The sequence below is a fragment of the Micropterus dolomieu genome, linkage group LG08 (genome assembly GCF_021292245.1).
Source record: "Micropterus dolomieu isolate WLL.071019.BEF.003 ecotype Adirondacks linkage group LG08, ASM2129224v1, whole genome shotgun sequence".
Classification (NCBI taxonomy): Eukaryota; Metazoa; Chordata; class Actinopteri; order Centrarchiformes; family Centrarchidae; genus Micropterus; species Micropterus dolomieu.
Window position 1 is genome coordinate 8,426,025 of NC_060157.1, and position 27,120 is coordinate 8,453,144.

Genomic DNA, 27,120 nt, shown 5'->3' on the forward strand with positions numbered 1-27,120 from the left:
TAATTATCAACCGTTTATTTAGTTTATTTATAAATACAGTTTAATATATACATTGTATGTCTCCGAAATGGAAGACAACAAAAAGGCATCAAGGCATTATTCTGATATCTAGAACTCCATCACCACCAGCATACATAACCAACTACAACATCCATATGGGTCTTACCTCAGAGGCAAGTGAAGGGCAATTTAAAGTCAGTCAATAAAATGTTTTCCTATTTCGCTGGCAAGATTTACAGAAAATCAATCAGGGAGAGGATAAGGCAATTCAATTCATAAGTCCAAGGTTCATTACAAAAGCGAATTCAACACAGCATGTCAAACATATCAAGGACAAGTGCCCACACCACATACCAACATGTTTGTTAGCCTTCATAAAATTGTTTCCGGTGGTAAAATATTAAGCTTACCACACATTGTCACAAAATACCCTTCAAATCCACTCAAATTCTACCTCAATAAAAAGACGCCAGGTTCACTGTACTGATATATAGCTACAGTAGAACCTATAATGTATTAAAATTCATTCTGCTACTTTGGCCAACAGAATCTGATGGAAATGAGTGACAAATGTCATGTCAAACTACTTTAATCACTCTAACCACAATCCTGAGATCATCTGGAGTATAACAATGATGAATAAGTTAATGTATGTTAGATCTATACTCTCAACCAGACTATGACAGCCATAAATAGCAAGTCTGTCTTCAAGCAAATCTTATTGTCTCCAAGCAAAGAATATTATAGTATGGATTCCTTCTGAGCTCACCAGATATTTTTATTGCAAAGTAGTCGGTTTTGTTAATCTCCAAACTAATTATGGCATGTCATGTCTAGTATTTATATCCATTATCCTTAGCAGTAATACAAAAACACAAAGCGTCCTTAAAATTGACACAACTTCTATATCATCACAAAAAGCAATTTACTGAAGCGCCGAAACATTCAGAAGAGCAAACGCCAAGAATCCTATTCAGAAAATAACCTCTCTGTCAAAGTTCAAATGGGTCTACTGAAGTGTCCCAGCAATATTAGCCTAATGTTGAACTATAGGACTAGAACTTCAATGCAAGCCTCTAACTGTGATGCAAGTGACATAAAGGCCTCCATTTACCAGCGTATATAAAACTACCTACTACCTACAAAACTACTCCTCACAATACACCACAAGCACTATGCAATCTGCAGTGTACTTCTGCTGTTGGCCTATGGTGAATCATTTTATATAATCAAGTAAGAGGGATTCAAAAACTGGAATATTACATAATATAAAACAGAATTTTGGCTTCAAAATGAACTATCACTAAATTGCCTACTTAGACTTTAACACCAGAAGCTTAATAATTCAGCCTTTAACCCAACTGAACAGCATGGTTAGCTTCTCCCATTTAAACCTGAAAGTATTTGCCAGGATTTCCTTGGAATGAAGATAACATTTTGGTAGTTCAAACCCAGGACCATCTGGTCAGTTTGGGGTCATCTTTTGAAAGCAGTACAATTAATTTCATCTGAAGTGAGCACAATCCTCCCTAGTCAGAGTCTGCTTTACACAAACTCAAAGGAAAGCTGATGACCCAGTAAATTATATGCATAAGCCGCCATGCTGTATGCATGCATGCATTCTTACGTCAGTGTATGTGACATCTTAATAAGTAACTTTGTCATGCAGTTTATTAGGTAGCTAAATTTTTGAGCTCCAGTTTTTCAACTTAGCAAATATGTATAAATAATTAGAAATAGAAAGGCATTTAACCTACTCGGATGACTTAAGACATATAGTTAAGGGCCTCATATTACACTGCATAGTTATTCGCTGTACAACACATTTACAAATGACTGACTAAAGTGTTAAAAACAATGTCCAACCAATTGATTAAATCCCATGATCTCATCTATAGGAGTGAAGAAATTCCTGGATCGTCAGCCTTCACCAAAGTCCCTGTAATATCACCAAGTCTGCTTGTCACAGTTACCAAGACAGTACACGGTGGCAACATTCCTTCCCAAAATACAAAAGATGATGCGAGTGGTGAAAACAATGTTACCAGTGCAACAAGAAGTGCTGCAAAAGAAACAAAAGAGACACCAGTACTGCATCTGTGGAGTGTAAGGCAGATTGACAAAAACTGCATGGAACTCTTTCTTGCAAAACTGTTAACAGGAGTGAAATAAAAACTAAAAATGTTTTTCACAGAAGACACGTGATCATCTGAAAAGACTACACAGTAGGGCCAGGCTGCCTCAGCAGAACAACAGCACAATACATGTGTATTTGCCCAGATGTTTTAATGGCCTAGCATCAACACTGACTACAGTTACAAAACACAGATCAAATTACTGAAAATTACCCATCTCCTAAAAAAATGACAACTGTTTCAACTGTTTCATCATCCAGAAAAAAAAAATAATTCCAATCAAAATGACAGCTTAGGATCTGACAGCAATTTGAGCAATTTATTTTTATATTCTTTTTGGTTTGTTTACTTTAAAACTAGTTTCTCTGAGCTGACAGACCTGCCATTTTGCATCCTGGAGGGATGACTTGGGCATCAACTCTTCCACTGCAACTGTAGTCATTGTCCCACAATAACAAATCCATGACTAAACTATTAAAAATATGGTTGCATGTTGATTTGTGATAAGTTACTAGACACAACAATGGGCAATGGTTAGTATTAAAAAAAAAAAAAAAAAAAGAAGTGTGCACCTAAACCCAAGCGTGCAAGTCAACAAATGTAACTGTAATTACCCAATTTGGCTATCATCAAATCTTTAGCTATCAACATTGGTAAAGCATCTCGAAATCTTGTATCACCCCACCCTACCTCTTACCATGGCTTAAATCCAACGTTATTACTTGCACATCAAGAAGACCCTTAAAATGGGGGGGGGGGTCCAAAAACTGATATAAATATAATTTAATCGATGTGAGGGAAATGTTTTAATCTCCTTGGAACGCAATTTCAAATCATGTATCTGACCAAACCTTTTTAGCAGAAGCGTTTGTAAATCACATTAAAAAAAAAAAAAAAGTGATGAGCTCTGTTTGACATACGAAGAGTTTAGGATATATTGCAATTTGAATAATGATCTCCATGAGTGAGTGAAAAAATCCATCAACAGAGCCCTGCTTTTGAAAAACAGACTTTAAGCTATGGCATCAGAAAGTGTTTGTTAGTTTTTACAGTTTAAGTGAGGCAAAAAGGGCGTGAGAAGCCTGGACGGAGCCAGCATCTTCTGAGGTAGGATGCAGTAAGCCTGCGGAGTTACTTGACTTTGTGAGCCCATTTCAGGTCATCAGCCCTGGGCTTCTCTCCCGTCACACCCTGGATAATATCCTCCAGGTACCTCCAAAAACCCAGCTTCTCCAGAGGGTAGTTCAGCCATCCTGGAGAGAAAGAACTCAATGACCTGCCTGACTCTCATTCCATAAACCGTAAGATGTCATTGACAAAACACTACATTCAGACTGATTTATGATCCCCCTTGAGGAAATAAAGACAAACCTGTAGTGATGCAGAAGTACGTCTCATGAGGGGAGACGTGATGGATGCGGTGGTGCTTGCGGGGCAGGATGATGTGGCAGTCCTGTAGGAGCACCACCCAGCGAGGCAGGCCGAAGTATGTGTGCGACCACTTGTGAATCTGGTTGGTAAGGGTCACAAAGATGGCTAGTGCATACAAGTAGCAGTACCAGGGGTAGATATGGTAAACCTCCGCTGCAAAAAAAGGTGACATAAACAAGGTGAGACGGGAAACCCTGCATGGTTATTCAGAAGTAACAGCTTAAACCAGATTAAAGCATATTCATGTAGAAGAAAATGTCAGGCTTGGTTTGTTAATACAAAACTCACCAGGGGAGAGTATGAGGAAGTTGAAGGCCATGTTTGCTAGAGGGACTATGGTCAGCATGCAGTTGTCACCATTGGTCTCAATGAAATCGTGACGGGTAATGGCTGTGGGGTCAATGTGGTGCTCTCTAAAAGGTCGTATAAAGGCCTGCATGACAGATCAGACAGTCCAACAGGGTGGAAAACAAGAAATTGTAAATGCAGGAAAACAGATTATTTAGAGTACAAACAATGGATTCTTGTTGGGGAGATAGGTTTGAAAATGATTCATGGATACATTACCTTTCCAAAGATGGGTAGATCCACTGACCCCCACGTATCAGCCCCCCAGTGAACAAATCCAGACGCAAAGTCTGCGGTGAGTATTCCTGCCACTGAAAATGAGTTTGAGCAGAGAGCAGCACAGAAAATTGATGAGAGAACAGCCAACACTTGTTCAACATCAGAACATCATATCATTTTTCAGTCAACTCTTACTGATGCTCAACAGGATGTACCACATGTGTCCCAGATGGAAGTTGGCAAGTAGGTGAATGAAATTGAAGGCCATGAGAGAGAAGCAGAGGATAACACTTATCCATTCTTGACATCTTTTGCCTTAAAAGAAAAACACAAGCATACACATTAGTTTGATTGGATTAAACACATAAACAGCACAGACTGCCTCCAGTCTATAAGACTTAATGTGATGTCATCTGATCCAAACTAAACCTTATTACCAGAATTAATATTGTGCTTCTTCACAACAGAGACACTCAGTGAGGCAACATTTCTGTTGCACTTTTCTTGTTACAGTGCTGAGCATACGGAGTAGTGAGCGAGGGCCTGTCCCATATACCTGTCCATGTCATACAACTCAAAGAAGAGTACAATCCAACCAATGCAGTCAAAGCTGTCAGATTCAGATCCTTGTAAGGTCCTCAACTGATATGAGGACCTCAAAAGGCATCAAGTATTTGTACAATGGGCAAGAAGGCCTTAAACTTTTTGCATTCAACTTCAAATGGAATGAATGACGGTGGAGAAACTGGCACAGGGGAGGTGCCAAGATCTCAAAACAATTTAGACCTTTGTTTTTTGATTATGCATTGCTCTCTTGAGTTACAGATGGGCAGACTTAGCATCGACACGGTTATGAAAGGTCACAGCAGCTCCGTGGCCAAATGTGGCTTCTGAGCCTAAAGCAGAAGCAGCTCCTCTAACATCTAACATCTGCCTGATGCTCGAAATGTCAAATGACAACAGCGACTCGAGCACAAATTCATCTCACATGACTCCCATTGTATAACAACAAAAGTGTGACTGTCATTTAATTGTAGCAGTTAGATAAGATAAACTGGTGCTCTTGTTTTTAGCAGAGGTTTCCTCCAGTTTCTTACTCGGTAACTACGTAAAAAGCCTGTCGTTGAGTAACACCACTCAGGGACACTTGAACCGGGTGAACAAGCCGATAAGACGGCGCTGCTGAGGGGATCGACTCACCTGGTGAGTATAAATTGGCGAGTTCTTGGGCACCGGCGTGTTGTGGACCCCATCTGGCCGCACCCCGGCCCGGTCCCTGCGGCTCTGGGTTCTGTGTTTCCACTCCACGGCCGTTCTCGGTAACCATTCTCGCCATTTCTCCGCTGTGGGCCCAGCCCCTTCAACCTCTCTACTCACAGCTAGGAACCAATTGCATCATCAACTTCTCAGCCAACAGACAGCGTAACGTTTTTAACCAATCATGTGAAAGTCGGTGAGCGCAGCAGCCAATCAACGGACGACAAAATGTTCCACACGCAGCCGAGTGACCAATGCAGGTTACGAGGGGAAAGACCGAATTTCCTGACACCACCCGTCCTCTAGTCCCCGCTCTGCTCTCAGCTGGATGAAGTCTACAGTAGATGGAGCTCTCTCTGTGTATACGTGATATGAACCTCATAAAAACTGGCGACATGGGTCACATGTCAAACTTTGTGACGCTACAGCTTCAACTATGGACAACATATAGTCAGGTGAGGTGTGTAAACAGTGCAGTAACTTTTGTTCAAGCAGTATTGACTTTTACGTAAAGTGACATGTCACTTTTTACATATATATTATAGATATAAATAAGACACATTCTTCCCCCCTACAATTCAAAGTTGAATTCATAAACATTTAAACGCATCCTTGCTCAATTCATTACAGTCAGGGGCTTTGCTGCTACCGCCTCACTTGGTCTGGTATGATCAGTTGTTTATTGTGGCTAATGTTAGCTAATGTTTGCTAACTTTAAGTTAGCTGTTTGATAATTAGCTATTAGCTTAACTGACATTACTGAGTCAATTAACTGACCTTTTGATGATTCTCCTCCTCTTATGTTACTGTTACACTACATTATAGAATTCATCATTATCCTGTAAATGCCACTTGTTGCCACAGTTTAAAAAAGTCACTAAGTAAAATTAGCAATAGTCTACAGTGATGTAAAACTACTCCGATACAAGTAGGCTAAATGTCCTACATTCATAATAAGTATTATCAGCAAGATGTACAGCAAAGTATCAGAAGTGAAAGTTCACATTAGGAAAAATCTCCCTTGTCACATAGCCTACTGGATTAATGGTTCCTACATTAGCATTAGCATTACTCTGTGAGCTGTTAAATGTGCCCTAGTGGAGTAAATACATAATATTTCCCTTTGAAAGTTAAAGTGGAGTAGATGTTTTCACTCTGTTGTTAATTGTTAGCATTTTACACACATGGAGAGATGTCAGAGTGAGCAGTTGGGGGTTCAGGGGCTTGCTCAAGGCCACCTTCGGCAGTGCCCAAGAGGTGGCACCTCTCCAGCTACCAGTCCACATCTGTGGTCAGAGCTGGACTCGAACCAGTGACCAGTGTCCAGCCAGCCTGAGCTACTGCCACCCAAGGGAGGGGGAAGGGGATATTTGTTCTCTGCCCATCCTATGTAGGAGCAGTCGGCTGCCATCGTACGGCACCCGGGGAGCCAAGTCCTAACAGACCGACCTAATGCCGCCCCTAGTACAAGCACATAAATGTACATAAGTACAGTACTTGCATGCATTACATTCCATCACAGGTTGATACTGAAAGATGTCTCTTTTTCATTCTCCTGGCTTTTAACAATGCATTGTATTGTATAAGCTTGTGTTTTTTGTAAACGATATGAATCTAAGTATCCAGTAACTATAGCTGTTGAAATGTAAATGAGTGAAAAATGTAATATTTCCCTCCTAAATGGAGTGGAGTAGAAGTATAAAGTAGCATAAATTTGACATACTCAAATAAAGCACACCAAATTGTAGTAGGCTTACAGTACTCGACTTAAGGTTATTTTACACCACTGCTCAACAGACACTTTAGCAGGCAACAGATTGTGCAACAACTAACAAAATGTGTGTCCCTATTGTATCTTAATACTATAAGTTCATTGTTTGCACTGGTGGGTTCTGTAACCTAGTACATTTACCTACCTTGTGGTACGTGACTTGAGCATTTCCATTTCATCCTACTTTATACTTCTCCACAACATTTATCTTACTTTTAAATACAAATGAATTGATCAGCTTATAAAATGTTATGCACATTTTTAGTTTTAATCTGATGTCGGCCGGGGGAGAGGGGACTTGGAAGCTATTCAGCAATCCAACAAGCACTCCTGATGAGTATATTGGCTCATTATTAAGTAAGTATTAAGTATTAATTATAATAAATGATAATAAATTATAAATAATACTCTGACAGTGTGGAAGGGGGCATTCTGCATAATCACTTATTCTTTACTGACCTGGTTACTTTCTGAGTCTCTGGGCATAATAAAGCTAACATGTTGTCTGGTGTGCCACTGTACGTGCAACAGGGCACATATACCACAGACTGGGGGTGGGTGGTCAGTTGGGGCCCAATGGTACATATTTGCACCAAGGCCTCAAAACATGTTAATCCAGCACTGTGTGTGTTCTGTTCATGGAGTCAACAGTTGTGCATTCAACAACTGACTTTTAATCCAAGCACATGGGGGAAAAATACAGCCCTAAAGTCACAGATAGTCACAGAATAAACTGTAACACCTGTGCATGCGTATGAGGGGGAGCCAACTGGTAAAAGGGAAGAGTGTATATTTCTCAAGAAATGTTTTGAAGACATACTCAAACAGAAAAGTGGTTTTGGCTGCACACCAGGAAACAGTTTGTGGGAAGACACATGTCCCAAACATTTATTTTAACCCTGTTACTGTAATGTCAGTTATCCTTGCACTTACCACAAGATGGCAGTAAGACCACATAAAATCCACACTTGTCTCTGCTCACAAATTGTACTGTAGGTCTATATCTCAAAAGCTGTAATGAACAGACTGTGTGCATTAAGGGTCATTAGACCTGCTGACCATGTGTATAAAATACCAAGACCTGTTTTGTCAACTGAGCAAAGTCACTGGGCCCGGTTATTATCACATGTTTGTGCCCTGTTTATTGTTTACATTAATGTTCTGACAGGAAAATCACGATGCTCCGTGAGACATCTCGAGAAAGGGTTATTAAAAACACACTGAACCGTTACAGACATAAACCAGGCTGACGAAATTTCTCATCACACCCACCCTGCAGTATTGGAGTGGATGCATCATCTTGTACAGTTTCACCACACAGCAAAATACACAGACCGGTTTCGACTAGTCTGTGAATGTTGTGGGGAAACATCTGTCTGGATATGTGCTTCCATTAGTATCTTGTTATGAAATGATTACGCATGAACTTAGAAAATGGTTACCACTGAGTGGGATTTTATTGTCGCGTCTGTGAGATGTGACTGTAGATGGCGTGAATGGACGTGCTGTCATCAAATGCTGGTTAAAAGTATTCACCGCATTTTCTTATGGCAGACGTCGCCCCGCACTCTGGATGAAGTGACTGTTGTTGGGTTGTATTTTCACTTTTTATTTCTGTTTTAGTTGTCTCTGTGTCGTTAATGAGGAATTAATGAAAGCCACTAAAGTTGCATTTCCCCTCTTTATTCTTGGGTGGCAAACCAAAGTCTATGCCACAACTAATTGTCCCAAATGCCACACACACAAAAAAACAGATTTTTATTATGTCCAAACACAAATAGCTGAAAAGTCCTCTGAAAGCAGGACAGGTTGTCCGGTTGGCCCATCGCTGCGCGTCACACACCTGCCCAGCTAAACCCCGCCCCTCGCTTGTACTAAAACCCCCCAAGACAGGAAGATCTGTCAATTCCTTCCCCGATCCATGAGCGCTGTCTCTCCAAAGTAGTTTCACTGCATGCTGTCACAGGCAGTGACACAGGGGATTTAAACTCACAACATTCCGACAGTTGAGACATTTCACAAGTGAGGCAGCGGAACCAAAACCACTCTGGGCGTCTCATCTCAGCCCTCCATGCTCCTGCAATCCGGCGGGTGTTAAGATCCATGGAAGTGGCCGGCTTCTACGACGAGGGCAGCTTTGCTATCCACAGTAGAGACAGCATTATCAGTCCCATCGGCAGCGGCTCGTACTGGAGGGTCGGCGACCCGATGACGGAGGTGGGCATTGAAGAGCGGGAGAGAGCGATAGACTTCAGCGTTTACCTGGATTCAGCTTTGCACTGTCCGCAGCAGCAGCAACAGGGAGACGTTTTCTCAGATTTCCTGGCGGAGAGCAACAAGATCAAGAGAGTTGCAGCTTTACAGAACTACAAGAACTACTCGCTGTTGAACGAGCTGGAGGCGAGTCAGTGCGACAACTTGAGGGACCCCAGGGAGCCCTACGCGCTGGGTTACGCTGAGCTGCAGGAGACCCGTGTGGATAGTGTGCTCAGCCCTGAACTCGTCGGGAGCCGCTACAGAGCTGCGGCTGCTGCTGCTGAGAGAGACGACAGCCAGGAAGACGCAAAGATGGAGAACGGGTCGTCTGGTTTTGACATGAGGTATCTTCATTACCAGTCCACCAGCGGCAGTCTTGGAAACATCTCCACCGCGTCCTCGACTTGCTCCAGCCCGCCCGGCACACCTGCCCCGTCAGGTAAAAGCAGGTCACCGTCGCACGGTGGCAAAATGTCCAGCGGGAAAGCAAAGAAACGCCTGGACAAGGACAGTGAAGAGTACAGGGTGAGGCGGGAGAGGAACAACCTCGCCGTGAGGAAGAGCAGGGACAAAGCCAAAATGCGCAACATGGAGACTCAACATAAAGTGCTGGAACTGGCTGCAGAAAATGATCGTTTACAAAAGCGTGTAGAGCAGCTGTCCAGAGAGCTGGCCACCCTGCGCAACCTGCTCTCTGCCACCGGACCATAGAAACCTCCAGGATCTCTGAGCTGCTTGTCATCATTGATGGACTTTAGAGGCGGAGGTGATCCACTGAACAAGTGTTGAAAACGGTACGCTTCACAGGTGAAGACAGTGACCACCAGTTTACAAGGGCACTTTGAATGGGACTGAAGAAGTGGGCGCATGGATTGCGCAATCATTCACGATTCTTCACATGTCACAGTAGCTTGATTCTCAGATGTAATTTTGTGTATGCAGTATTTCTGTGCAGGTTTTACATACATGCGAGTGAATTTCTACATTTTGTCCTATATGGATCACTGGTTTTCAAGAAAAGATGTGTTGTACTGCAGTGAAATGATGCAACTCTTTGTAATAGTATTGGCAATGAATGAAATAAGTCTTTATTTAATATTAAAAGGGGAAATGCTTTAATTGTACTTGATATTATATTGAATTAAACAGATTTATACTTTGTCTAAAAGATTTCATTTGTAATTTCTTCTTTTCTGACCCTTTGAAGCATGGTGTAGGCTCAGAAAGACAGACATACAGGGGTGTTATGCTTGCCTTAAATATACACACATGATAGTCAGACTGCGTATTATGATGTAGGCCTATTTCAATTGCAACATATTGCAGAGGCAATTTTGCAATATTTTAAATTCAGATATGCCAAAATTGAAGGAGACATCAACCAAGTGCATGCAGGCCTGTGTAATTTAAATATTGCTTCGGATCACCATCATTACATTTCATTATCATTTTTTGTTTCCACAGAGCAGAACATGGTATTCAGTGGTTTAATCAGCCATTAAATAATAAAAAGGTCAGGTTAAAAAAAGCAAGAAACAGACTCTCCACACTGTGTGGCTATGGTTAACTTTTAATGCCACCGCCATTTTAATTTTTCTGTTTACTCATTGAATTCACAAAAAGTCCTCAGATCCTAAAATACATCCAACCAATATAAACTGAAATGATACTGCTGAGAGCAGCAAAAAAAAAAAAAACTTGGTCACACTGCACGCCACAGAGAAATGTTAGCTTTATCTTTAGCACACGGCTCTGTCAATAGTCTGCTGGGTCCACTGGTCCAGAGAGGGGTTCAAGGTTGCATGGAAATTAATCAGCAACTAACCTCCTCACCCCACCTCAGGTCTCGCTTCAAACGCCAAGACCTGGCTGGGAGTGAAGGAGAGATACCAATAATCCTGAGTAAATCTCGAGTGGAAAACCCTCAGCAGAAAATGTAGAAGTTAGAAATGGGAGAGACAAAGTAGGTTACACCAGACATGTTAGATAAGTTGACAATTGGTTTGCAGTGGAATTTACCAAGCCCTCAGACTGCATTTCACTGTGTACACAGTATGAAGCATATCTGTCACAAGCAAAGAAAACCCCAGACAGAGGAGGAAAAAAAAGAGGCATGGTGGGATTTGTATGTGCTGTTTGACAGTTCAGGGTGGGGAATGTTTTCCAACTCTCACGTCAAACAGGAGAAAAGAGGATAAACCACCTCTGCTAGTTTTTCAAGAGAGGACAAACTGACTATACTGGCACTGAAAACACAACATTAAAACTGTTACTGTTGCTGTTTTGTGCAGTGGGAGATGCCATTTTGAGTGCAGTGGATATTTCAACACTCACTGAATGATGGAACAGTTTAGCTTTTAACTGTTGTGCAATATCCTCCCTTTCCAACACACCATCACTTGAAGAATGCTACACCCACATTTAAAGAAGACATTGTTATAATGACAATAGCTGTGAGTTGTCTGGCTGGCTTTAGGCTTTTACTGGCAAAAAAACCCTTCCAAGTAAACATAATCATTTGTTTCAAGAAAAAGTCATTAACTCAACTGCAGACACAGTAATGTTTCAGATAATGTATTTATAATGAAATGTTTCCAGCACAGTCCCTGCTCTAGCTGCGCCGTCAGTCTTGGCTCAGATTCAGTCAAACATTCTAGGCATTCTTTCTTCGATGACCCCTTGTTTCCTAATGGAGCCCCACGCAGTCTTTCCCTGGTCCTGGCTATCATGCTGACAGGAGAGAGGGAAATTCCCACACAGGATGACCTCTTTTCTTGAAAGTTTAGCCCAGCCCTCTTTCCACATTTTACCGTCAATGGGCAGTGTCTGTCCGTAAACTCCTCATTGCATCACAGCCCCTCCGTACGCCAACTGGCCTCCTAAAAACTCCTCTGATAAAGCAATACAAACAAACACACACACACACACACACACACCTGTCACTTAAATGTCCACTCTGTACCAGTTGTTGAGAAATGGAAGGATTTTTCTACCAATAAGTCATCTTATTAGTTTGTTCCCTAAAACACTTTTCCACAATGTTGTATCAGATTGTGTGTCCCAAATTAATCTAGAAAGTTTGATGATGAAAACTCGATGTTCTATCAGTTAACACTTTTAATTATTTAATTTGGCTTTGGTCCAGATTTTCTGGCTGTCACTACCACATACCACAACCAACAGGAGTGGGCGTTTGAATTAAGTTTTACTATGAACATGGAGCAGAACAGTGGGACTAGGGTTTTGTTGCTCCACACGTAAGATCACAGCTGTGATACATGTTTAAATTAATATATGTTATAGAGCTGTAACAATCATCTAATTGATAAGTTGATCAACAGAACATTTATTGGCATCTATTTTGATAATAAAATGGTCGTTTTAGTCATTTTTAAAGCAAAAAATGTCAAATATTTTTTGAGCTAAATTTGTGGATTTGATGCTTTTCTTTGTCACACCTGATAGTAAACTAGTAAACTGAATATGTTTGGTCATGTTTGGTTTTGGTCAAACAAAACAAGATTTAAAGATGTCAGCTTGGTCTGTGGGAAATTAAAACAGTTTTTATTTTCTGGCATTTTATAGACAAAATGATGAATCAATAGTGAAAAATAATAATTTGCAGCTCCAATATGATACTTTGTAATAACAAAAATACTGAACCAACATTTAGCTGCTGTTGGTTTAACAAATACAAAGTTGCTCTGACATTCATATACATTTAAACAACTAACTAATTCATCACACCAATTATAAAATGCAAACGTGCACATAACTATAACACAGTAATATCTTTTTCTGGTCAAATCTGCTGTTAAAAACTACTTTCTACATAGTTTCTCAATGCATCTAAAAGGATAAGGCTGGCAATATTCAATATTTTTTATTTACAGTCAATGAAAAGACCAACAGTGTGTTAGTCCAGCTCAGTACATTTCTGACTTCCCTACCTTGTTTGTGGAGCTTTAAAAAGAGGGCACAAATACTTAGATTTTTCCTTGAACAGCTGGACAGCTAGTTTTTTGTTTTTTTTTAAGCAAACTTCACTAAAACAGGCATAAATAGTGCATGGCTCATGTCACCCAGTGCAACAGTGTGGCGTATTGGTGTGCTTTTAGTAGATTTTGGACAACAATGGAGCTGTATGGCAGAGAGGAATAAGATTTATCAGACTTTGGCTACACAGACAACACTTACTAGGATCAGTTCTTTGTTGGTTTTGGTCTTTTTATGGGATTGATTGACAATAAGGAAAGTATAGAATATTAACGAAGTTATCCTTTAACTGATAATATGTGTCTGACAGAAACCACTCTGTTAGTTTCTATTTTTATATCCCAGATCTCATTTGCTATTTGCAGAATTACACAATTGAGCCATTTGTTTTGTTTACTATTTATATGTCATTGTTGCAAATTCTTTCCTAATGTTTTCTTAATGTCTTAAATTAGCTTAAGGTGAATGCATATAAAACTTTATAGGTGGTTGTTTTTAACCCAGACATACTCGAAATATGCTTTCTAAAATGTTTTTGCAATTGATAACAGATTCAATTTTGATTGTGGTCTTTATTTTGACAAACAGGTATAAAGAAGTGCTCACTTGTGCTATTTCTTCCATTTTAGGATCAATCCTGTTTGCATTTGTAAAAGTTGTTCATACATTTTATAATCTTGTTTCATCTCACATATTATCCCCAATTTAGAGAACTTCCATTGACTAACAGTTGATTTTTAGAGTCATGTTAGAGTCACACTCGGATGTTGTATATAGAAATATTTGAGCATAATCTTTCAGAAGCCTTTTGTTGATATCTTTTTGGTTGTAGGGTCACATCATCCTGGACAAGATTTTAACTTTGTTGTTTAGACAGCGTTTGCGCAGAGTTTTAAAGCAAAAGATGATTTGCAAAAAATATTCTCGAGTCTAGACCAAAGACAGAAGATTTCTATGTTTGGTGATTTTAACACAGTGATTTTGCTTGTTTAATTACAGTTCCTCCTCTAAAGGGACACCGGATATCCGGACCATGGGTTGTAACGGGAAGCCAGAGCGCCTGAGCTACGGTAAATGGACCAGAACATGATCTGTCTTGAAGTGCACCAAGATTTCAACATCTTTGTTCACTTCTGCTATTTTTGCTGTAGATGACTGTGAAAATACAAAACTGACGTGCAGAAGTGACTTGCGGTCACTACACAGCAAGTATCACTGCCCATATCTTGTGTAACACCAGACCATCCTTGCAAAATGAGCGCTGGCTTAATTATTAGAGCAACGTTCATGTATGAGAAAATTTAGGAAAAAATGCAAAATTAAGCTGTATTAAAAATGTTAACTGCCATTTGCGAAAATGGCACTAAACAATTTTCATCACTGTTGCAAAAACAAATAGATACATTGCTTTATGAGTGCAAAAAAGGCCTCTGAGGAGGATCCCCCAGAATGCACTTGAATATATTTTTAATGTTTATTTAGTTTTGAGATTTGGGGCTATTTTGCTTTCATAACTTTAGAAAACTGGAAGGTAAACACCCCAAAATAGGCCTACACATTTTGGTGTTTATGTTTTTTATTTATTTATTTTTACTACAATTCCTTTAAACGCGTCTGTATATTTCTCCTAAATTCACCAAAAGGTACCATTACATAATGCCTCATTCGCATATTTTAACATACAGTTTCAGAAAACGTATACAATTCTTACTATACTAATACAAAAAAAATAATTGTCTTAATATAAGCAATGAACTGAGGATCTTTTTTTTTTTTACCCGATTCACCTGTAGTGGAGTGCCTTGCAGTTGGAAATCTCCACTTCACTACACTAGGGGTTTGTTCATCTGTCATTCATAGTCTGAATTATTTAATATTTTGTTCCTGAAAACATGTGAAAAGAATTATTTTTTTCTGATTTATGGAGATATCAAAAAATCCCTCTGTAAAAACTTTGACTCTAATAGCTCAAGAAAATGATCCTGGCTCTAGACAATGTTTAGATTTCTGTTCTGGAAGTGTAAATTAGCGCATATTTAATTAGATAATGCATCATTTGCGTATTTAAACATAACATATCAGAAAACTTGTAATACAAAAAATTTGTCTTAATGTATCTATGTCAACTGGGGAAGTTTCATGGTGATATCCATTAGTTTTTGAAATTTTACCTTATTCACCTGTAGTGTCTGGCCTTACTATTAAAAATGCATTACTAAGTACATATCATTTTTATTAGTACACTGAACAAAATTATAAACACAACACTTTTGTTTTTGCCCCCATTCGTCATGAGCTGAACTCAAAGATCTAAGACTTTCTCTATGTACACAAAAGGCCTATTTCTCTCAAATATTGTTCACAAATCTTACAAAATCTGTGTCAGTGAGCACTTCTCCTTTGCTGAGATAATCCATCCACCTCACAGGTGTGGCATATCAAGATGCTGATCAGACAGCATGGGTATTGCACAGGTGTGCCTTAGGCTGGCCACAATAAAAGGCCACTCGAAAATGTGCAGTTTGGTGTGACCACCATTTTCCTCACGCATTGCAACACATCTCCTATGCATAGAGTTGATCAGGTTGTTGATTGTGGCCTGTGGAATGTCGGTCCACTCCTCTTCAATGGCTGTGCGAAGTTGCATTCAGGTCAAGACCCCGATAAGGATGACAAGCATGCAGATGAGCTTCCCTGAGATGGTTCCTGACAGTTTGTGCAGAAATTCTTTGGTTATGAAAAACAATTGTTGGTCTGCCGTTGTGAGGCTGGTTGGATGTACTGCCAAATTCTCTGAAACGCCTTTGGAGACTGCTTATGGTAGAGAAATGAACATTTAGTTCATGGGCAACAGCTCTGGTGGACATTCCTGCAGTCAGCATGCCAATTGCTTGCTCCCTCAAAACTTGCGACATCTGTGGCATTGTGCTGTGTGATGGAACTGCACATTTTCGAGTGGCCTTTTATTGTGGCCAGCCTAAGGCACACCTGTGAAAATACCCATGCTGTCTGATCAGCATCTTGATATGCCACACCTGTGAGGTGGATGGGTTATCTCGGCCAAGGAGAAGTGCTCATTAACACAGATTTTGACAGATTTGTGAAAATTTTTTAAGAGAAATAGGCCTTTTGTGTACATAGAGAAAGTCTTAGATCTTTGAGTTCAGCTCACGATGAATGGGTGCAAAAACAATAGTGTTGCGTTTATAATTTTGTTCAGTGTATTTGATTGAGCAAAAACGTAGGTAGTTTAATCTATAATAATGCATCAACTTTTACAAGCTAATCATATGATTTATTTGTAAAATCTTAATTTGTAGTATAATATAGCTGTGTACAAAAGTATAAAATTTCCCTCTGAACTATAGTGGAGTAGAACTAGTAGTAGTGTAAAATGGTTAATTGGTTAAAAGAATACAGAAAAACTCAAGTAAAATACACTATAAGTACCCAAAATAGTAAAGTTCAGATGTACGTGACTGAATAATTAATTAATTAATTGACTTATTCACTTTCCACCACTAAAACAAAAGATGGCATTTGATACTATATTTCAGAAATATTAAATAATGAACTGGTAAAATTTCCCCTTTATTGTGAATATGAGTTCCTTCAGTCAGGGTCACCTCACAATAAGAAAATCATCCATGATCAACAAATCACTTCTCACCAGATACGAGCCAACATTGATTTAACACACTCTTATATGATTATATGATACACTATTATCATACTGGCTCCTCGACACAGACCGTTTCTTATATAGTTCATTATTGCAGGACTTTATGAAAAGGGAAGACATCCAACCAGCCTTTTGAGGTTCTGAAGTTTCAAGCAATATAGAAAGTTCAGCGCATTGCACAATTCCTCAAACCTCTCCTATAAAAAATTCCTAGATTACCAGACACTCTGAAACACTCGTCAGTTAAGCTAACATCCTGTTTTATTTTGACATCCAGGCCTCAAAAACTATGGAAGTGAAAATGTATCCATTGAAGAAATGCTCCACCTAATTGTGCAAATACATGGCATGTGAAGGGGATTTATTGTAAATTTGACAAGTAATTAAATCAGGTGATGAAGATGAACATAGTTTAATCGAACAGCTCTGCCAGAAATTGAAATTTTAACTTGTATAGCAGCTATTGACTGATTTGTCATTCTGTAGGTTTGTGTGAAATTTCCCTGACAATCACGCATGTAAACAGGTAATATTCAGGTCCGGTACATGATATTATTGTTTAATTATTATGACAATGCTTTTCTATTTTTTGTTTTATGTTAACTTCTTTGTCTGTGTATATTAGTTTTGTTTCTCTCATTAGTGTAGCTGTAAAGTGACTATTCAGTGTTTTGTTTTTGCACCAATAATAACAAAGAAAAAAATAAAAGAAGCAAAATAAAAATATGTCTTATGTATTAAGCAAGGGTAGGTGTGAATTTAGACCAATGATAGGAAGATAAAATTCTGGGATTGTTTTCCTCTGATCTTGTGACTGCATGTAAAACAGCCTGAAGGGGGATATTTTCAAAATGAAACAACACTGTTTTGTTGACGAGCTGCTGCAGACCAAATCAGTAAAATGTACAGTAAATTCTCAGCTATACACTCATAAAATAAAAGATATCCAACTTTATTTAACAGTAGCAGTCATGTGTGGGCTTTGACATGTAGAAATTACTCAACAGGAAGTTGGAAGGGTGTGTTGATGATGGTGGCAGCCACGAAAAAACATTCGTCACCCACACTAGTTTAACAATGTGACCATCTTCACGTTCACCACCACGTCTTACCTTTCACCTCATTCCCAAAAAGCTGTTGTTGCAAACACAGAATCATTGACAAGCGTGTGTGTGTGTGTGTGTGTGTGTGTGTGTGTGTGTGCGTGTGCGTGTGCGTGTGTGTGTGTGTGTGCGTGCGTGTGTGTGTGTGCGTGCGCATATGTCACGGAGTCAGTGTTGCATCAGCAAAAGACTCACAATCACACATCAGATGCAGCAATTTGTCGTATTTTTCCCAGTTGTTATCAAAAAACATCAACAATAACCCAAAAGAACACCATGGTGACATCTGTGGTTAGGCAGGCAGGTCAGCCAGCTTTGTTTACATGTGGACTGATGTTGCCGTCATCACGCTTTGCTGCGTGTAAGAGAAAGGATGTGGATTTCAAAGCACCAGGGGAAGCACCAGTTATTTACGCTATGACCTACATGCGCGAACTTAGCCTATGACAGTTCTGTATGTCACATTGTCTTAACCGTTGGTCCTCAACAGCAGCAGCTAGGGGGACAGGAACAGGAACAGGAACTGCTTATGGGTGAATGTCTCAACAGACGTAACCAAAGCCATCAACCTCTGACTGAGACACTGCAGTTTAATGAGAACAACAATAACACGTAGCTTTTACATTTGAGAAAAAACAATTGCTCAGTGTGGTTAGGAAAAACAGCTATATTCTTAAGATAGATCACCATGTTTATGTAAGGAATAAAGGGTGGGCTGTTGCCAGTGTAGTACCACAATGTAAAAATATTCCATTGCAAATTGAAGTCCTGCCTTCAAAATCACACTTGAGTGCAGAGGTATTATCAGCAAAATGTACACAAATGATCAAAAGTAAAAGTACTTGTTTTGCAGAAAAATGGCCTCTGTGACTGATATATCACATTAGTATCACTGATCTAGCAGGTTGAGGTGGAGCTAGTTTTAAATATCTTATATACAGTTAGCTACAGGAAAAACTTGTGTCTCAGTATGCAGGCAGCACCTTCAGAGCTTTGAGTTTGTGGAACTCTGTTGGAGGGATGAACACTATTCCTCCACCTGTTTTTCCATCATTTGGATATAACACCTTTATTTAATCAGGTAATTGCATTGAGATCAGGATATTTTTTTTCAAGAGCGAGCTGAGTACAGCAGATAGAAAGAAAAACAAACATAGCCAGTCGTAAAACAAAAGGACAAATAGCATCAGAGACAGTCACAGACGTCACTAAATAGATTTGAAGATTAAAGTTCATATTTTATCATTTGGTGTTATGGAGAAAGTGGTGGAGAGCATTGTCTTACACATTGGTCTGAAATCTTAAGGTCTTAAACTAGGCTGAGATCTGGTGACTGTAAAGGCCTTAGTGTTTTATTCACATCATTTCTAAACTTAACAAACCATTTAGTGAGCCCTGGAGCACAGAAACATTTTTATTTGATATGTTTCTCTTTCTCTTTTATTCAGGTTTTTTCGCCTATTTTGGTCCCCATCTGTAGTTTAGCCCAGTAGTTCACAGCCTAGGGGTCAGGCCCCTCGAAAGGGTCACAAGATAAATCTGAGGGGTCGTGAGATCAAAAATGGGGTAGGAAAGAAGAAACAATAAAGTTCTTCTGCACATAACTTTAACCTCTTTCGGCCCTTAACAGTTATTTGAATTAAACCATCTGAGTTTAAGTTTAGATTTAGAAAATCTCTCTCCAGTGGAGCTAACTGCTGGAAAGGGGCCCCAACTAGACACTGCCTTTTTAGTGAGGAGGCAAAGACTTTGGGAATCACTGGTTTAATCTTTAAAGATGCTGGTAGGTGGATTTTGTTACCTTTGAACAGAGCCAGGCTAGCTGTTTCCCTGTTTCGAGTCTTTATGCTATGCAATGCTAACCGGTTGGCGGCTTCATATTTAAAGAACAGACAGGAGACATACTGATTGTCTTAACTAAACACATAAGTGCATTTCAGAAAATTTCAAACTATTCCTTTAACAATACATTGTATTTTATAAGCTTGTGTTTTTTAATGCAAAGTATGAATTTGAGAAGTAACTACTAACTAAAGCTGTCAGATAAATGTAATGGAGTAAAAAGTACGTCATGCTTAAGTACAATTCTTGAGTAAATGTGCTGAGTTACTTTTCACCACAGGTCAATACTGAAAGCTGTCTAATACTGAGTCACTCCCCTGGATTTCATAGGTTTTGAAATGATAAGGGCATGAAGAAACATGGTACACCTGACAGTGTACTCACACTTCCTGGTATCAAGCTTCTATTGTACAGCCCTGGAGTGTCTCTCTTCGTGACTCAGACTTTGCAGAGTCACACTTGGAAAGATCTGACTCCCCTCACATTCAGGAATTTCCTGATCCCTGCTCGGCTCCCTGTGAAAAAGATCTGCAGGCTACAAAAGAGGCTTACAGTAAAAGATCGTCCCACCCACCCTCACAGCTGGCCAGCCATTGGGAAGTTCCAGGTTAATAACTAAACTGAGGACACATGCTGAAAGAGTCAGCAAGGCAGGGCAGATATCCTTTTGGGTCAACTGTGAATGTGGAGTCAGCAGTGTGCACAATATGGCTGAGTAAGTCGGCACTGTGGGACAACACATAGTGCACTTTTGACATCTGTTCATGTCACTTGTTTTTGGGGAGCTGTCATAGTCTGGTATTGAATTTCCTACCAAAATAAATAACATTAAAATGTGTAGGCAGGATAGATGACGTAAATAGATATGACATACATTCAAAATGACATTTAACTTATTTACAATTAGTAAAGTTACGAAATGACAAAATGAGTCATGACAACACTGTCAGATCAGGCTGTGCGCACTTTCAAAAACAACTGTGGCTTTAAGAAGACTTCCGGCCCCTGGTCACACCTTGATTGTAGTTTTCCTACTGTAGGTGAGTCCAGCTTGTTCCGTCTTGCCTGTTCACTTTGACGTCAACACAGTGGTGGTGGTGGTGGTGGTGGTGGTGCTATTACTCACTCTGTTTAAGTTGCATTCCTGTACAGCACGTACCAGTGCCTGCCTCTTATTTCCCAAACAGGAAGTTCTAGCCAGGACTGTTGCCAAATCATCTGTACTACAACAGTGTGGTGGAATTTACTCAAGCAATTCCTGTGTCTCAAGACATGTTGTTCCTTCCTTTAGCATTCACCTCAATCTAAACCTAAACTTCAATTTTGGGCCTTGTTTAGTGGAGCAGTTTGGACATCAGCTTTATAATTTTGTGTGTTTGTGTATTAAAGGGAACTCGTGTGTATTGAGAAACAAATTTTCATCAGTAATGCCTGTGGTTCAATAAAATGAGAGCAATATTTGTGGCGTGCAGCATCACTTTTCACCCTAAAAAACTGAAGCCAGTGGAAAAACATTCCTGACTCCAGTTCACTGGAACTAAAAACATAATTAATGAGCAAACCCAGGTTCAATACAGAAAACAGGAAAGAGTGGGTTGCAGCAAAAGCCAGAGCGCCATAGTCACTCAATCGGTTTCACAATCCTACAGAGCCACCCTGTGGCGTTTTTACAGCACTTCACCCTGGAAGCAGAGAATTAACTAAAGCACTCAAACCTTTTTTCTGCAACATAATAAATAAAATGTATTGGAACAAATGGCTTTATTAATTCTTAATAAATAATTTACCCATGTCTTTATTACAGATGAGTTATAAACCATCAATAATGACTTTTTTGGGGTCGTGAAGACTCACATTGACTGGTTCAACTGTTTGACCACATACAAAAGACCTGCAGATGATGGACCAAAATCTATTTATTACTAACTTATTAACACTGCTGAGTGAATTAATACAACCCTTTAGAAATGCCTTTATATCATTTATAACTGTAAGTAAATTATTTTTTTATTGAGTAAGTAAAAAAACAAGCAAGTATTAATGAGCATACTTTTTTTGTTTGTTTTAGTGCAGCAGCATTTCACTGATTGACTAACTTATTACTGATTATAATGACAAGAACCAGGAGAACTGATCACATTACTGCAGTTGTTATCACTCTCACTGTCAGGTAGTTAGAGAATAGATTTTACAGTAATAATAGTGCTGCTGCTATTTTGTAAAGCACTCAACAGCCTTCGGCCAAAATATATAATAAATATTAAAACCCAGTAGGTCTTGAAGATTGGCAGCACCTCAAGTCAGAACAAAAGACTGCAGAGATGGAACCAGCCTCCTGGTGATCTAAAAACTGCACTCAAATGCTAATCTAAATTTAAAACTCTGCTGTTCTCCTGTGCTTTTGATTGATTTCTCTACTGCACTTTTATTTGCATTATTGAATTTGGAGCAACAAATTAACTGCACTATAGCTTTATCTCATGTGTATTATTTTATGTATAACTGTATTTCATTTTATCTTATTTTATTTCCAACATTATATTCTCTTTTACTTGGATTTTATTTTCCTTTTCTTGTGTTTTTAAAGTTTTAATCCATTTTCCATCTTCTGTAAAGCACTTTAATTTTTTTCAGTGTTCAGAAGGTCCTATATAAATACCCTTTCTTTGCTTACTTACTATACATTATTTAAGTAGCTGCAACAGGTCAGATTAAAATAATACAAAATATTATTGTTTTTTAAGGCATTCAGTTTGTGACACCTTCATTGTAATATCTGAAGTAACTCGTGATGACTAACTGAAAAGTGGAAAAGCCATCTGCTCATTCAGGTCACAGAAAAATAAACAAAGACATGTGGAAACACTGAAATGACTTCAATGATGGAAGATGCAAACTTCATGCAGCCGATTAGTGCTTTGGTACCCTCACAAGGTGATGGACATGAGCTCTGCTGTAACAAGCAGCTTGTTCTCTGTATAAATTTAAATAAAGGTATGAGAAAAGTGTGTTTCTGTGACAAATTCAGTTTTTCTAGTACGGTCTGATTCAAAACAAGTAGTCACCTCAACTATTTGCATTATCGATCCAACAATGAGATATTAACACAGTGATGTGTGACGTTTTATTACCATAGCCATCGTTTAGAAGTAAGACTGAGAATGAGGTTATAGACGTAAATCAACAGTAGACTTGTTTTTTTATTTAAAAAGGAAAACAAATGTAAATAAAAAAATACATGTTTTTGAGCTCAGCATTAGTATAGAAAAACAGGAAAACCTAATGCAGTGGCTCCACAGGTTGCTGAGACTTAATCCCTTGCTAAAGCAAAAAAAACAACAACACAAAAACAAAAAACACCTCAGCACACTGTAACCTGATTTGAAAAAAATAAAAATAAAAAATTATATATATATATATATCTAATAAGATCGTCTCCTTGGAGAGGACATACATGTATACATTCTAAAGAAAGGTACAGCTGTCGGACTCACGTACTGAACTTTGTGGAGTCACGAAGGTAAACTGAATGCTAGCAGCTTAGCTAATCTCTTTAGGACAAACCTGTTGATTCACAAATTCAGCATGCTTAAAAAAAAAAAAGTAAAATCATACAAATTAATATTGCCAGCTCAGGGCCACGCCATAGTACAACAGATCATCACTACAGTGTATTGTTTTCATCCCTGTGCTGGTGTTTGATTTTTGGTTTGTTCAAAATCCCTGGTTCCCTGTTCAAACTCAGAGTTTGATAAAATAAAAGGTGACACAATAATTTGTATTGCTGGCGAAAGGAGTTGGGTGTTAGCTACTTCATGTTTCATAAAGCTGGCATTCTCGTGCACAACTCCATTGACTGAACACAAATTACTTTACAACATATATTAGTTGCATTCAGGTTATGTTACACATTCTCTCGGCAGGAAAAGCCTCCACACATTTTTATCCCGTGTGACTGATAAGATGTTCTTGCAAACAGTGACTAAGCAAAAGCCAGGTGCTCTAACCTTCCAAAAACAAAATAAAAAATCTCAAGATGTCAAGATTTTTTCCATTGTCAATATGGCGTTTGGAGAACGAGACATGTGACCCTGCCCCTGCACCATTTTGTTTTCAAAGAGACGTGTCACTGCTGAGCCAACGGGGACAGAAAACTCAAGAGGGAATCAGTTACCGGTAGGAAACCCAGTCTACATCTCACATTTGACGTAAATGTTAATATTTCTCACGGAGTAGATTTAACTCAAGCATCAGTAGAAAGCCCCACTAACTACCACTCGTGCAAATGTACATACACAAACACACAAAACCACACACTTACTGTATGTACTCAACTAGCATGCCTCCTGCAGCCCTACACAGGCCACTAATGAGGACAGGTAACAATTCAATTACCACCCCAGCATGCATCTCTTATCTAGTGGGCACAGGATTGCTTCCCTCTTAGTTTCATATATTTCACCTTACTGTTGGGTTTAATATTAACCCACAACAAAAGAACAAACATTTGTCTCCCTTACTGGCATATTTTCAGACAGGCTGATAAAAAAAATCTGGCTCTATGATTTCTTATCCATTCATGTCAGCAAACAAAAGTGAAATCTTAACGGACACCTCAGTAAAGGATGAAATGGAAGATCACATACACATTTGGTAAAGAGAGCAGACACAGGTAAAATGGGCTGATAGGCCGTTCATCCTGATTCACAGAACAGGGGAGCTAAAACCAAACCCTTTGTTTCCTCTACAGACCGGGAAATGTATCATCTGTTGAGTCTACGTTGAGGTCGGCACACGTATTTGGGATGTGACACCTGAAAAACTGAGGCCCTGAGCATCCGAGATGACATATTGAAAGAACGTTTGGGTGTTATTCCCAACCAGCCAACCTCTCACAATGCATTTGTAAAATAGACGAGTGAACATGAATCTGCTGAAGTCCAAATAATCCACTCACTCGCAGAGTAAACCCAGAGTCAAATCAGGCTGATTGGCCAGCCTAGTCCACTTTGCAACATCAGTGGAGAGATAGAGGAACAAAAAGGAGGAGGAAAGAAAGACATCAGTGGAAATAGGCTCGATAGCAGGCATAAGCACCGAGTGCCAGTGCCGTGCACAGGCACACGTTGGTTACTAGAGGGGACCAAGTCCCCGGCACAGGAGGGTTTTCCTTTGGCTGCTCCACTGCCTCGGGCAGCTCCTGCTCCTTGGTCTCATGCTGCTGCTGGGATTTGGTTGAAGCTTCGGAGGCATGATGTTGGATTTCCATGTGGCTACCAACATCGTCAGGAGGCGGCTGAGGGGCAGGAATGTTCCTCTTTCGCAGCTCAGAATCTTGTGAGGACCTGAGTGAGGAAAGAATTTAAGAGAGTAAAGTTAAGCTTTAATGCCCCCATGTGGCAATTTGGTGTAGTTTGGTTTGACTGGATGGATAACATTTGGAAGATGCAAGGATTTTTTCTTCCTGGAGCCAGTTGCACCAGCTCGAAGTTCAAAAGTAGCCTATTTGTAAAGTATTTACTAAATTTAAATGGGTTAAACCACACAAACTAGTTCTTGCTTAGTGGTATTATTATTTATATTATTATAAATATTTTAATTTACATTTCACTAACATAACACACATCAAATAATGCCAGTGACATTAGACTTAATAACCAAATAATATCAGTTAGGTTAGCATAATGAGATATTTTCCACTCATTCTAAACTGCATGAATACTACTAACTCTCACATTTCTCCAGTCATAACTACATTTACAACTTTTTGTCAGGTGTTCATTATATCACAATTAAGCTGTAGCATAACTTCCAAAACGCTACAGCTTGTGCTACTACAGTGACTTTCTGATTCCAAGGTTGTTTACTTTTGATTGGACAGTGCTACAAATGTTTCCTAGCAACCGATTTAAACATTTCTTCGAACAGGATGCACCGAAATGAAAATTCTTGGCTGAAGCCGAAACTGAATATAATGAAAAAATTTGCTGAATACCGAACAAGTACATTCACATTTTTTCCATTTATTTTGCCTTTTTTTAAAATCATTCCAAATAATCCAAATAATCAAAATGTGCTTTTTACTCAGTGTTTCCCACAGGATTTGAAGAAACTATGGTGGATGGGTCCAAGGCCCAAGAGGGTCTGGTAAAGTAAGTTACACTGCTCAAAAAAATAAAGGGAACACTTAAACAACACAATGTAACTCCAAGTCAATCACACTCCTGTGAAATCAAACTGTCCACTTAGGAAGCAACACTGATTGACAATCAATTTCACATGCTGTTGTGCAAATGGAATCGACAACAGGTGGAAATTATAGGCAATTAGCAAGACACCCCCAATAAAGGAGTGGTTCTGCAGGTGGTGACCACAGACCACTTCTCAGTTCCTATGCTTCCTGGCTGATGTTTCAGTCACTTTTGAATGCTGGCGGTGCTTTCACTCTAGTGGTAGCATGAGACGGAGTCTACAACCCACACAAGTGGCTCAGGTAGTGCAGCTCATCCAGGACGGCACATCAATGCGAGCTGTGGCAAGAAGGTTTGCTGTGTCTGTCAGCGTAGTGTCCAGAGCATGGAGGCGCTACCAGGAGACAGGCCAGTACATCAGGAGACGTGGAGAAGGCCATAGGAGGGCAACAACCCAGCAGCAGGACCGCTACCTCCGCCACTGTGCAAGGAGGAGCAGGAGGAGCACTGCTAGAGCCCTGCAAAATGACCTCCAGCAGGCCACAAATGTGCATGCGTCTGCTCAAACGGTCAGAAACAGACTCCATGAGGGTGGTATGAGGGCCCGACGTCCACAGGTGGGGGTTATGCTTACAGCCCAACACCGTGCAGGACGTTTGGCATTTGCCAGAGAACACCAAGATTGGCAAATTTGCCACTGGCGCCCTGTGCTCTTCACAGATGAAAGCAGGTTCACAGTGAGCACATGTGACACATGTGACAGAGTCTGGAGACGCCGTGGAGAACGTTCTGCTGCCTGCAACATCCTCCAGCATGACCAGTTTGGCGGTGGGTCAGTAATGGTGTCGGGTGGCATTTCTTGGGGGGGGGGGGGGGGACAGCCCCCCCC

At 39.7% G+C, this 27,120-nt stretch overlaps 3 protein-coding genes and 1 long non-coding RNA gene across 7 annotated transcripts in view; 2 read left to right on the plus strand and 2 right to left on the minus strand.

The window, feature by feature from the left end:
* On the minus strand, positions 1–5,667 carry peds1 (plasmanylethanolamine desaturase 1). The gene is made up of 6 exons (XM_046055813.1): positions 5,334–5,667; positions 4,329–4,448; positions 4,134–4,225; positions 3,855–3,999; positions 3,507–3,719; positions 1–3,388 (listed from the first exon to the last, which is right to left on the minus strand). The coding sequence occupies exons 1-6, from the start codon at positions 5,467–5,469 to the stop codon at positions 3,267–3,269; spliced, it is 828 nt and encodes a 275-aa protein (XP_045911769.1). The 5' UTR covers positions 5,470–5,667; the 3' UTR covers positions 1–3,266.
* On the plus strand, positions 5,212–26,034 carry LOC123974857. Of its 4 annotated transcripts, none has more exons than XR_006825951.1 (4): positions 5,212–5,845; positions 7,427–7,518; positions 14,413–14,483; positions 20,371–21,174. It is a non-coding gene; the product is annotated as an uncharacterized LOC123974857 (long non-coding RNA). The 4 variants fall into 4 exon arrangements; XR_006825950.1 differs by lacking the exon at positions 20,371–21,174 and adding an exon at positions 14,565–15,687; XR_006825949.1 differs by lacking the exon at positions 20,371–21,174 and adding an exon at positions 24,791–26,034 and having other exon boundaries at positions 5,213–5,845.
* Positions 9,057–10,587, plus strand: cebpb (CCAAT enhancer binding protein beta). The gene has a single exon (XM_046055812.1). The coding sequence runs from the start codon at positions 9,265–9,267 to the stop codon at positions 10,126–10,128; it is 864 nt and encodes a 287-aa protein (XP_045911768.1). The 5' UTR covers positions 9,057–9,264; the 3' UTR covers positions 10,129–10,587.
* Positions 23,151–27,120, minus strand: part of LOC123974851 (tyrosine-protein phosphatase non-receptor type 1-like) — an 11,252-nt gene continuing 7,282 nt past the window's right edge. The window contains exon 9 of the mRNA XM_046055810.1: positions 23,151–25,385. Within this exon, the coding sequence (XP_045911766.1) occupies positions 25,103–25,385 (283 nt within the window). The 3' untranslated portion in view covers positions 23,151–25,102. The remainder of the gene's footprint in view (positions 25,386–27,120) is intronic.

Excerpts from the sequence above, each read along its gene's own strand:
- peds1 (XM_046055813.1), bottom strand. The coding sequence starts at position 5,469 with ATGGCGAGAATGGTTACCGAGAACGGCCGTGGAGTGGAAACACAGAAC. Across the intron at positions 4,449-5,333 it reads CGCCAATTTATACTCACCAG|GCAAAAGATGTCAAGAATGG; the intron begins GTGAGTCGATCC and ends TTTTCTTTTAAG. Across the intron at positions 3,389-3,506 it reads GTACTTCTGCATCACTACAG|GATGGCTGAACTACCCTCTG; the intron begins GTTTGTCTTTAT and ends CTTTCTCTCCAG.
- cebpb (XM_046055812.1), top strand. The coding sequence starts at position 9,265 with ATGGAAGTGGCCGGCTTCTACGACGAGGGCAGCTTTGCTATCCACAGT.